The 17,259-nt window shown below is 37.8% G+C and overlaps 1 protein-coding gene across 6 annotated transcripts in view; it reads right to left on the reverse strand.

The window, feature by feature from the left end:
* Positions 1–17,259, reverse strand: part of NHSL1 (NHS like 1) — a 154,737-nt gene that overhangs the window by 27,613 nt on the left and 109,865 nt on the right. For all 6 annotated transcript variants that reach the window (XM_081340918.1, XM_081340920.1, XM_081340916.1 and 3 more), the window contains exon 3: positions 3,388–3,515. In XM_081340918.1, the coding sequence (XP_081197044.1) occupies positions 3,388–3,515 (128 nt within the window). The remainder of the gene's footprint in view (positions 1–3,387; positions 3,516–17,259) is intronic.

Genomic DNA, 17,259 nt, shown 5'->3' on the forward strand with positions numbered 1-17,259 from the left:
AGGTTGTTGCCAATTTCATGGAGGAAAGTTCTACAGAACATTAATGCTCTCTGTTTCTCTCCATGCCGAATTTCTTGATTTACACCTCCTCCCCACGTATTCACCAAAATAAAATGACTTTCCTGGACGGTTTCTGTTTTTCGCTGAGCTGCTGCAATATAAATGCCTACATTCACCCTGGACAATGTCCTGGCCTTTACCTTTGACTGCCAATCAAATGAGAAGAAGTAGAGGCACAACATGAATAGAACAGATTTCCTCTAGAAATGGAAAACCAAGCATTTGGAGGTTGTAACACATGCAGCTATGGGAGCTGAGCCACACATTAATGTTTGGGAAGGAAAGAATAATTGATACACAGAGAAAGCTGCTGGAATGGGGCCAGTTGACTAAAGAAAGAGGGAAGTGAGGGATGAGTCAATGATGCATACACCCAGTTTGCCTTCTGTAAAATGAATACTTGAAAGGGAAAGCAACACTCAAAATTATGATTTGGAGTTTGGGAATTTAGATCCTACCCCTAAGACCCACTCAATATTTTAGCTTACTGTTTTGTGGCAGTCTCCTGTACAGATTTATAATGTATAAACTAGCTTAACAAGTATACTACGTGGCATATTAACTAAATTTTAAAATTTTAGTTATAAGTACTAATGTTGTAGGCATACCTTCAATGAAAAATTGTCTAGAAATAGAAAGCCAAAGTATTTTTTTTACAGTAAAAACCTTTGCAATGTTTTTGTCAGAAGATCCATTCTGTTTACTGAACCTTTCAGGCAAATTACTACCCTGTATGTAGTTCATTACATAGCGAACAGGTTGCTTACCTGTAATTGGCTCTCTGAATGGTCATATGTGCATTCACACAGTCTTTCTTGGAAATTTTCCAAAAGTGAAAAATATTTTGGCAGGAAAGAAGCTTTGCTGTTCATGCTTGAGGTTTTTCTTCTACTTTCCCGAGACAATACAGCAGGTAAAAGAAGCACCAGAATTTATCCAAAATAGTCACTAGAAAGGTGGAGGTGGGTGGGTTGTGTGAATGCACAGATGATGTCTTCAAGATCCCTAGCAACAGATAATCAACTCTTTTTCTTCACTGAGATCTCTAAGTGCTTCTCACATATGGGTAACTAGAAACCTTATCTTCTAGAAACAAGTAGCTTATCATATGAACAACAAAGACGAGACATCTCAGCCAAAGGTAACATCTGTTCAGGACCAAACTATCATGCAATAATGCTTGACAATTATCAGTGGTTGAGAACATGTATATTTGCACAACTATAGCTAATGCATCACCTTTGGTTCTTCTTGAGCATATTGTACTTGGCAACTCTTATTTGTACTTGGTTATAATTCTACCTGACTACCGCAATGTGCTCTGAGAAGGCTATCTCTGAAAAATGACCAGAAATTGCTGCTAATGCAAAATGCTGTAGCTAGATTGCAAAGCTGCATGAGCTGACAAATGTCTATCAAATACAGTTTAAGGTTACTTTCAAAGGTAAGTCTGATTATCTAAGGGACCAACTTTCCTTTTATTAACCTGACTGGGTACTTCACTAAGGCCCGCATTGCCACAAGTTTATCAATCTGGTATACAGCAGAGAGTTCTGCATACCAGATTGAATTCACTCCCCTGAATTCCCACTTTCCCAACATTTAGGAAAATGGCAAAAACATCTCTTTTGTTATACACTTAATTGAAATGAATGAGCATAATCAAGATGAGAATCTATTAAGATGGGTGCACAGGTAGTTCACATTTAATGACCATTCTCAGTTATGATGGGGGAAAAATGTAACTTTCGGTCAATCCTTGCATTTACACCCTTCCTAGGTCTTTAAAGCAAAGCAAAGGAAGCTGAAGTAAGATTATAGAAGAACAATCATGGTTTCCAAGCTTCCAGTCACAATTGTGGTTGCTAAACAAGGATTATATATAGTATCAATCAAGATGAAAACTAGTTTGGATGACCACTACGGTGGGAAGGTAACAGCGTTCCGTGCGCCTTTGGCGTCTAGTCATGCCGGCCACATGACCACGGAGACGTCCTCGGACAAGCGCTGGCTCTTCGGCTATGAAACGGAGATGAGCACCGGCCCCTAGAGTCGGAAACGACTAGCACGCATGTGCGGGGGAACCTTTACCTTTACCTTTACCTAGAGAAAAATTCATTCTGCCTGAAAAAGATGTCTGTAGTTAGAGACTCCTTCATGGCCCACTGAAGTCTCCAGAACTTCAGCTGATAGTAGTTTTAACTGCAGGACTGGCATAATTATATTTACTGCATAAGCTGATTTGGGAACAGCTGTAAATGCCTCATTTGCAATATGTAGCAGCCATATTGCTGACTGATGTATCCCATTGGACTCATTATTTTGATCACTGATCACTGTTCAACAAAGTCAGTACAAAGTGTTGATGTTACTCTTCAATTTGGTATCAGTATATGAGCCTGTTTAGTTATGTGAAAGATTCAGACAGATTGTAAGCCACCCAGAGTTACCCTGTGGTAAGATGGGCACCCAATACATTTAATAAATAAATAAATAAAATTTAGAGGAGATGCCTCCTCATAAATATAGGAAGAACATCCTTATAATTCAAACTTTTCAACCTTTGAAAATATTTTTTAACCTTTTTAATGTTCTTTAATTCTTCCTGCTGTTGTTTGTATGTGTCTTATATGTTTCTCTCTATATATATTATAGATATAATGTACAATATTGCATGATGACACCAATACTCTAGAATTCCTTCCCTCTAGGAGGCTTCCTCTTACTATTTTTAAGAAACATCTGAAAATATATTTTTATTCATTAGATTTTTTTTAGAGAAGTCATGCCTATTTGGGAGTACATGACAAATGAACTAATTAATTAAATGCTGCATAAAGGACAGGTATTACTAAGATATGATGCTATCAATTCATTGTGGCATAAATAATTCAAGCAAGTAATAGAATAAAGAAGACAATCCCATTACGTTCACACCGTACATATCAAAGTGCAAACAAGGGAAAGCCAATAAAGGAGTGGTCCTGTCATTTATAGTACGTTCTATGGGACAATGTGAACACTACAAAGTCAGGGTATTTACAAGAGAACAATAGTTCTTTTTACTTGTTCATAAAAGCAGCAAAACCTAACCTAGCCAGTTTTTAAATCACAGCTTTTGTACCTGAGAGTTTGCACAGTATTTTTTTTTTTTGCAAATAAAACTATTCTGCAGAACTGAAACAAGATGCTTTTGGAACAGAACATTTTAAAAGCTGAGTTATCATTTTCAAAATCTGGAACATAATATATATCTTGTGCGTTTATTTAACTTATAAAAATTTCTGCAATATTTTCCATTATCTTTTCAAGAGCCTGCTGTCTCACCTTCTGTTCAATTTCTTCATAATCATCTTGGTAACTTCCATAGATTGTGTTGGATGAAGATGAAAATGTTGGACCCTGAGAATAGTATTGAGAACTTCTGCAGCCATCTCTCCGAAGTTTGTCACATTCTGTAAGTGGTGGAGGAAATATAAGAAAAAGATAGCATTAACTGTTGTTGATTTACACAAACATTTCAAACAAGAAGTACAAATATTTCCAAGGAGGATTTACTCATCTGTAACTAGATTTCTCGTCTTTAATGGTTGAAAAGAGAAGAAAGTGTGTGCCTAACTGATGTGGCAATGTCAAGGGATAGAAGAATAGAAGGCAAAGAATTGAAGATCACAAAGTCTCAAAACCAAAGTTGAAAGTTTATGGTATGGTGGTCCCAGTCCATAAACAGGCTATGATGGTGCCATAGCAAAAAGAACAACAACAAACTTTAAATGGCACTTGGAAAATCTGCTCATTGATAATAATAGTTCCATATGTCAATTACAAAAGGTCACACTGCTTGGATTCATTCTCATTCTCTCTCTCTCTCTCTCTCTCTCTCTCTCTCTCTCTCTCTCTCTCTCTCTCTCTCTCTCTCTCTCTCTCTCTCTCTCACACACACACACACACACACACACACACACATATAAAAAGTAAAGGTAAAGGTTCCCCCGCACATGCGTGCTAGTCGTTTCCAACTCTAGGGGCCGGTGCTCATCTCCGTTTCAAAGCCGAAGAGCCAGCGCTTGTCCAAGTACATCTCCGTGGTCATGTGGCTGGCATGACTAGACGCCAAAGGCGCACAGAACACTGTTACCTTCCCACCATAGTGGTTCCTATTTTTATACTTGCATTTTTACGTGCTTTCGAACTGCTAGGTTGGCAGAAGCTGGGACGAGTAACAGGCGCTCACTCTGCTATGCGGCAGTCGGGATTTGACCCACCAAACTGCCAATCTTCTAATCGACAAGCTCAGCGTCCTAACCCACTGAGCCACTGCATCCCATATATAAAAATAAAGGGAACACTTAAACAACACAATGTACTGTATTTAATAGTAGGATGTCTTATTTTCTGTTCCCTTTATTTTTTTTGAGCAATATGTACACACACACACACACACACACACACACATATGCTAATACATTACAACATCTTAAGTTCTTGGGAAGAACTCAGTGTATATGAAGGCAACACCAGCTAAACAACTGGCAGCTGTGAGTTCACATTGTTGTGTATATTATTATTTATTTAGTGTATGGTGAGAACACAACAGAAGAGAAGTAAACATATATAGATAGGCCACATAATAATCATAATGATGTCCAGTTCAGCTATCCAGGCCATCGCCTCTCACATTGCAACAGTCACTTGCAACTATAGCATTCCTTAAACTACACATGCTCCCTGGAGAGTGCAAAATGGGTGACAATGTCCAGATGCAGCCGTACTGCCCTTTTGGGCCTCATGGTCAGGATAAACAGAAGTGAATAAAATCAAATGAGTTATGTATATAATAATAATAATACATTCTACCAAATATCTTTCAGAATATACAGGAATTGCTGAGATGAAGAAGCTGAGTAAAACTGAATTATCTTTCCATAAACATTCTAACAACTTGTTTACATTTAATCTGGATAACATCTCTTCATTTATATAATTAATTTTCAATTAGTGCCTTTCTTAACTGATATTCTGAGAAGTATTGCTAAGAATAGCAGATGCTGGAACATATGGGAAAATAAAACCATCAAGATTTGGATGAACATGCTAATTTGCCTAATCCAACTACTTATTTTATCTTTCCGGATTTTGGAAAGGGGCAGGTGACAACCAAAATTTTTTGAAGTCTGCAAAATTAATTTTATCACTATAATATGATCCAAATGTTTATGGAGATTCTTAATCATTCAGCTCGTAGGTGCTTTTTCCAAAAGGGAACTAGACTTTCTTGGGTTTTTTTCTTTAAAAACATTTAACTTCTCATCCAAGAAGTTTCTTCAGTTCTATAATAAGAGCCATAAAGCTTTATACAATGTTTTGTATTTTGATATGTTCACTCATATATAAAGATGCATAGATTATAATAATAAGTTGGAAGGGACCTTGGAGGTCATCTAGTCCAACCCCCTGCTCAGGCAGGAAACCTTATACCTGTTGTGATTCAAGGTTAGCCTGTGGGTTCGGCAGTTGGGTCGGACGATTCAGAGGAGGAGGAGGGGGGTGTTGGAGACCTTGCTGAGGATAGTATTGAGGCTCCGCAGAGCCCTCAGCAAGGCCCCTCCCATCTGGTCACGACGCAGACCCAGCTGTGTGAGCCTGACAGCATGGATGAAGATGACCCACAGCTGGCCCTGTTCAAGGATGCCCGACGCAGGAGGCAGTCAATCAGGAGTAAACAGAGGAAGGCAATGGGGCACCTCGGAAGGAGGCAGAGAGAAGCCACACCCTGAACTGTTTAAAAGGGGAATGTGTGGGAGGGCTGGTTTGCTGAAGGCAACCGTTTGAATAGCTCTTGTTTCATGGTTCGTGTTTGCTCTCTTTGCTCTGATTTATGTTAATAAATTTGGCAGGCTTAGTTCCAGCCTCTTGCCGTTTTGTAAAAGGGGTTGTCCCTGCCTTTTCTGCAGGGTACAGAACAATACCATTTCAGGCAAATGGCTGTCCAGTCTCTTCTTAAAAACCTCCAGTGTTGGAGCATTCACCACCTCTGGAGGCAGGTTGTTCCACTGGTTAATTGTTCTAACTGTCAGGAAGTTTCTCCTTAGTTCTAGATTGCTTCTCTCCTTGACTAGTTTCCATCCGTTGCTTCCTGTCCTGCTTTCAGGTGCTTTGGAGAATAGCTTGACTCTCTCTTCTTTGTGGCAGCCCCTTAATATATTGGAACACTGCTATCATGTCACCCCTCACTCTTCTCTTCGTTAAACTACACATACCCAATTCCAGCAACCGTTCCCTATATGTTTTAGCCTCCAGCCCCCTCATCATCTTTGTTGCTCTTCTCTGTACCCTTTCTAGAGTCTCAACATCTTTTTTACATTGTGGTGACCAAAACTGGATGCCGTATTCCAGGTGTGGCCTTACCAAAGCATTGTAAAGTGGTATTAGTACTTCACTTGATCTTGATTCTATCCCTCTGTTAATGCAGCCTAGCACTGTGTTGGCTTTTTTGGCAGCTGCAGCACACTGCTGGCTCATATTGAAGTGATTGTCTACTAGGACTCTGAGATCCCTCTCACAGTTACTACTATTGAGCAAGGTACCACCTATCCTATACCTGTGCATTTGATTTTTCCTGCCTAAATGTAGAACCTTACTTTTTTCACCATTGAATTTCATTTGTTAGATAGTGCCCAGTGTTCGAGTCTGTCCAGATCCTTCTGTATCTTAAGCCTATCTTCTGGAGTATTGGCTATTCCTGCCATCTTGGTGTCGTCTGCAAATTTGATGAGTTCCCCATCTATCCCCTCATCCAAATCGTTAATGAAGATATTGAAGAGCCCCTGGGGCACCCCACTACACACTTCCTTCCATGTAGATGCAGTTCCATTGAGAACCACACGCTGAGTACGGCCTGTCAGCCAGCTATGAATCCATCTGGTGGTGATGCTATCTAACCCACATTTTTCTATCTTACCAAGTAGTAGGTTGTGATCTACTTTATCAAATGCCTTACTGAAGTCCAAGTAAATTATATCTACAGCATTCCTCTGGTCCACTAATTTTGTCACTTGGTCAAAGATTGTAATAAGATTTGTCTGGCATGATCTGTTTTTGACAAACCCATGTTGACTTTTAGTGATGACTTTGTTTGCATCAAGGTGTTTGCTGATTTGTTGTTTGCTTATCTTTTCCAGAATCTTCCCAGGTATTGAGGTCAGGCTGATAGGTCTGTAGTTTCCTGGATCTATTTTTTTCCCTTTTTTGAAGATGGGAACTACATCAGCTCTCTTCCAGTCCTCTGGTAGTTCCCCAGTGCTCCAGGATCTATGAAAAATATAGCTCAGTGGTTCTGAGATCACGTCTGCCAGTTCCTTGAGAACTTTGGGGTGTAATCCATCTGGTCCTGGTGATTTGAACTCGTCTAGGCTGGACAGGTGTTCACTTACCATTTTTTTGCCTATCTTAACTTGCATTTCTATTCTGTTTTTTATGGCACTGGTTTTGGTAGGTTGGACTGTTTTTTCCCTTTGTGTAAAGACAGATGCAAAAAACGAGTTAAATAGTTCTGCTTTCTCCCTATTGCTTGTCACCTTCTTGCCACTTTCCCCCACTAATGGACCAATCATTTCCTTAATTTTTTTCTTGTTTTTTATATGTTGAAAGAAGCATTTTTTGTTATTTTTGACTTTGGTCGCAAGCCTTAGCTCATTTTGAGCCTTAGCTTTCCTCACTTCATCTTTGCAGGCACGGGCTATTTGCTGATATTCTGACTTAGTTATGTGCCCCTCTTTCCAATTCTTATACTTGTCCTTTTTATCTTTCAATTTATCAGAGAGTTCTTTATGCAGCCATGCTGGTTTCTTTTGAGAGCTGTTATTTTTCTTCTTTGTTGGTATTGTACTAGACTGAGCCTTTATTATCTCACTTTTCAAAATTTCCCAAGCTTCTTGAGTTGTTTTCCCCTTTAGGATTCTCATCCATGGAATTCTTCCCATGGTCTCTCTAAGTTTATTGAAATTAGCTCTTTTGAAGTCCAAGACTCTAGTTTGGCTGTGTTCTATTGCTTGTGCAGATTCATCTGTGTTGAAGAAAAAATATTGTATCCAATGTAGGGCCACACCCAAATAAAATATCTGTACTGCAGTATTAAAATTATAGCATTATGTGATAATATGTAATAACCAACCAATTGTACAATGAAGCCTATTGGTCTATCAGCAGATGGCCTACAGAGGCAATCACACTGCCAGAAATTTCCAATACAGTAACCCAAATTTTATAATCTCGGAAATCTGGGATTGTTGTGCATTGTTTTGGTTTTAGTTACAACAACAACAACAACAATAATAAAGTTGGAAGGGACCTTGGAGGCCATCTAGTCCAACCCACTGCTCAGGCAGGAAACCCTATACCAGGGGTGTCGACACTGCTGGCCTGCAGGCCGGATGCGTCATTGGGAAACCACGCCCACCCCATTGCCAGCAATGGTGAAAAAGCTCCGATATGTTGCGTGACATCATGTGACGTCGTGAGTTTGATACGTTTGCCCTATACCATTTCAGACAAATGGCTGTCCAATCTTTTCTTAAAGACTTCCAGTGTTGGAGCATTCATAGCTTCTGGAGGCAGGTTGTTCCACTGATTAATTGTTCTGTCAGTTAGTTAATTAACAAGCCAAGAGAGGAAACTATGCTTTTATCCTAGTTTAAATTTTTATTACAAAATGCACAGTGCCTGACTTTAGATGAAATTTAAGATGACTATGAACATGAAATCACTTAGCTCTTTAAAGATACATGGGATCATTCAAATGAAGTAGAAATTTCTACTGCATTTGATTAAAAGTTATCAGAGCTACATTGTTGATACAGAAGTGAAATAAATATAGAGGTATTTGCTAACTTTGTCACAATGCAAGGATTGCACTTTTTGTTCATGTATGTGTTGCAACATCTTATTAAAATCTTATTAAGGGGAAGAACTTATGGCACAAAAATAGCTCCTACTTCCTACGTAATACCTATCAATGATGATTAAAAACAAGAAAATATTTTTTCTTTCTTTCTCTCTCAACACATACATATACCCCAACCCAATCAAATTTGGGATTTTTCTAATCTCAGTTTATTCATGAACTCTTATCTGGTTTCTGTATTCTTTCACAAAAGCAGCCAAGCAAGCACAATTTAAAGAAAAGCAAATTCAAATATGGTGTAAGTCAATTCCTTGAAACATAAAACTGTTTTGACTGAGACCAGCAACTGAATTCCATCTGAGAAAGATGTTAATTGCAATGTTCTGAACAGAGTAGAATGGCAAGCTTTGCAATTAAATTAAAGGTGCAGGATTATGTCAGATAACAAGCCTGATTGTTTTCTCATCATCTCCTGAATTCATCATGTTACATAGTTACTTATCTCACTTAAATAATGCAGGAAACTCAAAACTTCTAGCAAATGGAGCCTGCCTTTGTTAACAAAGAGCATACTGCAAACAGCAAAGAATACATTGGCAGAATCTTTTATTACATAGATTATGAAGATTATGCAGTTCTGAAAGCCACCTATAGAACAGTAAAAGCTGTTTTTAAAAAACACCTTGCTTGTATTTTTTTTTCTGGTGTGATTGTTGTTTGTCCCAATTCAGTCTATTTCAAAGACGGTTTGTTCACTTAGCAAAATGCTGGTGTGTGGTTTTGCATGTAGGCTAGGAAGCCTCAATATATGTATCACATCAGCCAAAGTATTCATTTCCCCCCATTCATACACATCTGGAATTATGTGGAATGTTCATATAGCTTATAGAATTTATTGTGCTACTGTGATGTTGTTGTAACATTGTGATGTTCAATTTATTTTCCAAAGCACCAGAAGGCAAGACAAGGAAAAATGGATGGAAACTAATCAAGGAGAGAAGCAACCTGGAATTAAGCGGAAACTTACTAACAGTGAGGATAATTAATCAGTGGAACAGTTTGCTTTCAGACATTGTGGGTGCTACATCACTTGAGTTTTTTTAAGAAGAGACTGGACAGCCACTTGTCTGAAATGGTATAGGGCCTCCTGCTTGAGCAGGGGGATGGACTAGAAGACCTCCAAGGTCCCTTCCAGCTCTATTCTGAATCTAATTGTGATGTTTAATTCCTTGTAGCCACCCAGAGTCATGATGTTGAGATGATAACCATATAAATATAAATAAATAAACAATAAAGTAGAAAAGTTAGTCATTTTCCTTTTAGCTGGACGGGAGAAGGCTACGTGATCAAGCCTTGAAAATGTACTTACGCAGTTTACATATCATAATGCAATACCCCAAGTTTCTATGTAGCTATGGTATATGCGGTACTACATTTATACAATACTGAAAACTTTTGCTGTAGTAGCGCAAACCATAGTATAAATCACAAACTCAATCCCCTGACTCTTCATAACATTTTTATGCTGTTTTTGTCACTGAATACGATTCTGATAATATTTTCTTTTAATTCTGGTTGTCTATTTTCCATACCGTTTTAATAGCAAAGCAACTAGTCAGAAAAGCTTTATTTTACATTACTTCAAATATCGTGTTTTTGAGTAAGAAGCTATTTAACTTCTCGCACATGGAACGCTTCCAACAGCAGGTACTGCAGAGAGCATAAAATGCACCAAAGAGCTCGTTATTTCCTCTAGCAACATACAGTCCAGGACTCTAAAACTCTGATCCTGTCTTCTGGATTATTTACAGTATTTCTTAAATAGCCATTATATTTAGGAATTCTCCATCAAATCTATAGAGAAGACTTTCTTAGTAATCTGAGCACAAGCAATTGATCAATTAGTGCTGAAGTACATGTGATCATTTTATTTTTTTTTACAATAGAATAAAAATAAACTTCTTAAAAGCCAAATGATTAAACCAAGAGAATTCTTTGTAGTAGAATGGACTACTTGAGTTCTTTGTAAAAAATATCTTCAAGTAAATCAGCAAGTCCCCTAGTGCAGGGGTCCCCAACCCCCGGTTTTGGACCAGTACCAGGCCATGGCATGCCAGCAACCGGTCCGCACAAACAAGGAAAGCTCCATCCACAGGATGCAGGCAGCACAGAAAACCACGCCCCCTCCAGTCCACGGAAAAATCTCTCTCCACATAACCGGTCCCTGGTGCCCAAAAGATTGGGGACCTTTGCCCTAGTGGCAACGACAAATAAATGTTGTTTTCTTGGTAGTAATATGGCAGTGATTTGCCATGCCCACTTTTCAGGGTATTTGTTTTTCAAATTCTCATACTTCACAGTGCTGAGATTTCAGTTCTTCATGATATCCCATCTACATCCCAACCTTGCTTAGGTTTTTCAAGATTTCCCATGAACACTTACGTGCTGCCACCTGCCAACTTTTCCTCAAGTTAAGGGTTTAGCCCACTGTTAAAAGTAATTTCCTGTTTGTCAACTGCTTTTCACTGAGCAAAGCAGAAAAGGGAGGAAAGTACCAGAAAGAGGAGAACAAGTGGCCTTGCAATATGTCTCGCATTTAGGACCCATCCATTAAAATGTACAGATATTCCTCTAGGAAAGGTAGCTAATGACATTTATTTCTCCCCTCTGCTTATATACAGAGATGCATTTTTACCATTACAATACAACCAATCAACACATGAAGCTGGCTAATTATGAATTAGTCTGTTTCAGAATGAAAGACTGACCATCATTTCAACAAACTTTCCCTGAAAAAGGGAATGTTGGTGACATATTAGTAAGCTATTGAAAATCACTGAGTGTTCTTATTCATCATTAGATCGTGCTCAGTGCATTTTTATATATATGTAGGTATTTAAGTAACCTACAATTGGATATTTTATTGTTTCTGGCCATATGCTGCCAGGAACAAATTCCCATCGCCCAGTACGCTCACACAGAGAAGGCCTCCTCAGGGTACCATCGGCTAAACAATGTCGGCTGGCAACCCCCAGGGGGAGGGCCTTCTCTGTGGGAGCGCCAGCCCTTTGGAACCAGCTCCCCCATGAGCTTCGCATGGCCCAAGATCTCCGGTCCTTTCGCCGCGGCCTCAAAACACTCCTTTTCCACCTGGCTGACCTGGACTGACAGGGATTTTAATTATGTTTTTAATTTTTAACTCTAACTTTTAATTTATTTTAATTTTAATTTATTGTACAGAGGCCTTTAATTTTAATTTTTTATCTTAACTTCTGTATTTATTATATGTTACTGTTGTTAGCCGCCCTGAGTCCTTCGGGAGATAGGGCGGCATATAAGTCCCAATAATAAAATAAAATAAAATAAATATGGCTGTAATAAACTGATTGACTGATTGATTGAGCCCTCATACGAGGAGATAGCTTTTACACCACGCATAAACCTTTTCTTCAGCTTTGGATTAGACACTCTGGATGTTCTCTAAGTCAGCACTAATCTCTTCAACATTTTCCAATTAATTCATTAATGCAGATTTTATGTCACAAAAGAAAAGAAAAGAAAAGAAACAAGTAAGGATGCTCTGCTAAACCATTGTTGCACATGAACTGCATTATCGGAAAGCCTCTCAAATCAAAGCTTATACTTCTGTTTTTTTAGGAACAGCTGAAAATTAATACGAATGTTTGCAAAATGGATTTAAAATCCATTAACAATGGGTACAGTAGCACAAAGCAGCTGATGGTTAATATAATTGCAACAGCTATCTGGATCACAAGAGGGCTTTTAAAAGCAAACTCTTGATTCTGATAAGGATCTATTTCTGTCTAACACTCTAAATATGGCCAACCTCAGCAATGAAGTTTGCATCAAGTGGAACAGGACCCATTAGTGTAGACTTTTTAAAAAAAGGCTATCAGTAGCAGAAATGAGATGCCATAAGGACTGTTTCATATCAAGCTTAGTTTTTTTTTTAAATGCTAACAGCAGCACTTGGGCTGTTGCTGAAAAAAATATCCCAGCCTGGAATATAAAGCAGGTTCATGAACTATATCCACAGTATTTTTCACTGCAGTTTTGGGAGGGGAAAAAAACTCTTTTTTTTTTAACTGAGACAGGAATTCGAACAAATGTGTTCCCCAAGCAACTTAGCAAAACAAAAGACTGGTTGATTTTTACATTTTTGACAATGACATTCTGCATAATGGTTATAATTGCTTAATTCTCAATAGCTTGGTACAAAGGCACTATGTAGGCATACACAAACATTACTGTTTCCCCACAAAACCAACAAATATTAAAGGCACAAAATAACATTCAGATATCCTGCTCTCAACCCTCCAAGACCCATTTTATCATTAGCCTTAAGGTCAGCATAACAAGTTTATTTATTTATTTATTTTTGGGACTTATATGCTACCCTATCTCCTGAAGGACTCAGGGCGGCTAACAACAATAAAAACAACAATACAAAAGTTAAAAGAAATTAAATAAACAGCCCCAATAAATAAGTTAAACTAAACAAGTAAAAATTAAAAAAAAACATTTTAAAAAACCCTGTCATCAGTCCAGGTCAGCCTGATGAAAAAGAAATGTTTTAAGGCCGCGGTGAAAGGACCGGAGTTCTGGGGCCATCTGGAGCTCAAGGGGGAGTTGGTTCCACAGGGCTGGCGCTCCCACAGAGAAGGCCCTCCCCCTGGGGGTCGCCAGCCGACATTGTCTAGCAGACGGCACCCTGAGGAGGCCCTCTCTGTATGAGCGCACTGGGCGATGGGAAGTCGTTCCCGGCAGCAAGTCTTCCCTCAAACACAGACTGGACTATACACATTCACTGCAGAAAAGTATTTATATAGATTCCAAATTAATATGCGCTTTTCGAGATGAAGGTTGGCTTATTCATTCACTGGTCATGTTCTTGGTTCATATGACTATCATGAGAAGATTCCCGCTTTGGGGACAATGAGTTGTACTCAGTTATAATCTTCAGAAGAGGATGTAATGTGATAGAAACAGAATCTTTGCAACCCCCTGAAATCTCTTTCAGGGAACTGGGGCAGTGTGTGGAGCCTATCTGGAAGCCTCACTAAGACATAAGACGTTCACCACATGAATGGAAGTCTATTAGTGCAACGTTGGACGTGACCCAATTATGGTGAAAGAATTAACATTATGGCTGTTTTAATTGTTAATGACTATTTTGTGATGTTTTTCCAGGCTGCTTTGTGTTTTAATTTTTTGCATATGTATTTTTTTAATTTACTTTTTATTATCATTAGCTACCCCAAGTAAAGTATGTGAGATGAACAGCCATAGAAATCAATCAAATAAAACACTTTAAGCTAACAAGCAAAAAGTTGAGACAGGGCTTGCATTTTCAGCATGCCAAGAAAGCACTAAAATCATTGGCCGAATTCTTCACATCCTGGCCTAGCACAAGGGCAGGCAGAGAAAGAACACTGAATGCAACTATCGTCATAAATTTGTCACCTGATCAGAGAAGGAAACAGAGCAACAGATGGGTAGGGATTTGCAGAGATAACCAAAGAGGAAGGTTTAGGAACAAGATATGTTTCTTTATTAGGCATGATACCTACAGTAGATTACAATGAGGGCCCACTGCTGGAGCAAAAGCTTTGTTTCAAAGTTAATAATAATTTAAGTTCCTTAATAAGTACTGACTTGCCAAATATCATCCAGACAGAACTAAGTATTGATTATTCAAGCAATAAATGTTGTGAAGCATGCTTCACACATTACGTATAAGGCAAACAATTCACTACATTTATTTTCACAATGTAGAGGTAAGTAGACATGACTGAGGCAATCACTCCTTATTATCCATAAATGCATAGTGTAGATATCTAAATTACTCAAAGACAAATGGACAGGATCACCTTTAGCACTCCCTAGTGACAGCTTGTTAACAAATACCATTTGCAAAATACTGTTTTCGGTTTTGTGTCCTCCATTTCTACTCATGCCAATTGAAATTATTTATTTATTTATTTATTTATTTTAATCCCATTTATATCCCGCCCTTCTCCGAAGACTCAGGGCAGCTTACAATCTAAGCACAAATCAAATGTGCTTAGCAAATTCTCTGGTTGGGAGAATAAAAAAGGGAAGTATTTAATTGTAGGCATGAATTTTATTTTCAACTTGGATTATCAACACAGAGCAATATTTTTCAATTATACTACCTCTATCTTTTGTTTACTGCATTACATTAGCTTGTCTTCAATTTCCTTCAATAGGGAAATAAAATTCAAGCTGTGGTTGAATTAGGAGTAGAAAATAGCAGTACACTTTACAGACAAAAATAATTTGATACTTCTCATATAAAGACATATACTCCATAGTTAGTTATCAAAATTAACAGTTAGAAGCTTCTAACTGACCTTGCCTGATCCCAGGATCATATGAGGAAGGACGTTGACCAGATAATTCCAGAATTTTAAGTAGTAAATTCAGATTTGAAAAAGCATCCTGGAAGAACTTTTATAAATCATTTTTAAGAAAACTTAACAACCGTGTCCATGAAGACACCAAATGTTCATTCTGGTTTGTAGACTCTTAGAATATCTTTCTGCATAAGGAATAGCATCCAGCCTCAGAACAGAATCTTCTGATCATTTCCACCTGGAAGTTCTAAAGAAATGGTAACCCTTGAGAGGAAGGAGTCTTTGGTATGCAGGCATAAGTGCAAAAGAGAAACAAGAGGGAAGTACCCATACAGGATTCAGTCTGTTTCTGTAATATGGATGCAATCTACAGCCTTCTGATCTCCAGATACATTAAATGCTTTTATCTAAATATAATAAATAGCAGTAAAGAGAATTAAACAATATAAATACCTGTTCTTCCCTTTCAAAATAGGACAATGTGATTTTGTCACTTACCTTCAAAAATACATTCATAACTGGAAACTAAATCATTTCTTAGAATTGCTCATCAACCTAGTTCAGGTAAAGCTTTTATTGCATTATTGTCCTGCCACATTTACAACGTTTTTATGAAGATCCAGATATTCTTGTGCCCTCATTTTTAACTATCCTATTTCCCCACCAATATTTTTTTATTTGTATATGTTATTATTACTATTACTATTATTACTATTAGATCATCCCACAGTCAGCCAGATGTTCAGGCTGGGTTTGGCATTTTTGTCTACCTAGCGAGTCCTTACCAAGGGCCTGGGACAGACAGATCTAGATGTTTGATGGTGTTACAGATATCATCGCAGGATGGAAGCTTTTCCCAGTAAGGCCACCTTTTGCAATTGACCAATGGCAAGTGGTACTCCGGTTGTTCTGGGATTGCACCAAAGGCACATATTACTACTACTACTACTACTACTACTACTACTACTACTACTACTACTGATCATTGCACAGTCAGATGTTTGTTGTTGTTGTTGTTGTTGTTGTTGTTGTTGTTGTTATTATTATTATTATTATTATTATTATTATTATTATTATTATTATTATTATTTCTAGAGAAAATCCACTGAGGAGGAAAGACAGAACTGTCACACAATACCTTTCCATTGTAGTGTTAAAAACTCTGTGTGGAAGCATTCCATTTTTCTGACCACAGTTGAAGAACAACATATTTTCACATTCTGCTGCACTTCACTCGAAGCAGCAAATGTTTGAGCATTTCTATTCTTGTCGACCACTTTTGAAACCAACTCTTATCATGTGAGGTGAGAAATTACAGAGCACAGAGATTTTCACTTAGGAATACATTTTCCATACTGAGATTAGGGCAGCAGTTTTTCCAGCTAAAATCTACTCTATAAAATCATATGTCATTTAATATTGAGCACTAAAACAAATTAAAAACCATACCATCAAATACTTCTGGAAGCAAGAGGTTTAATGTTTTTATATTACATATATTTGTTATTTGGTTACTAACTTCTACTTTTTACATTAAACAATTAATTACATTATTCAAACAACTTTGCCTGTAATGAATTTTTCAGACAGTAGTGCCTGATATTCTAACTTCATACTTTCAATATTCATGTACAAAACAAACTCTACCCAAGATATCAGCTAATTTTTTTTTTAAAAAAGGAACTTCAAAGTAACAATTTTTTTATTTTTTAAAATGCCACAATACAATCTAAACATGCAAAAATGAAAATAGTTCTTGGAGAACACAGCTTTTCAGCTATCAGCTTATATTTCAGACCAGCTGCTTACTTTTAGGGTATCTCAGAGGCTACCATTCTGCTTTACTGTGTGTCAAAATAATTTAATAAATATCAGGCTAGAAACGAACTAATCTGAACA

This window comes from Vipera berus (genome assembly GCF_964194415.1).
Source record: "Vipera berus genome assembly, chromosome: 1".
Taxonomy (NCBI): Eukaryota; Metazoa; Chordata; class Lepidosauria; order Squamata; family Viperidae; genus Vipera; species Vipera berus.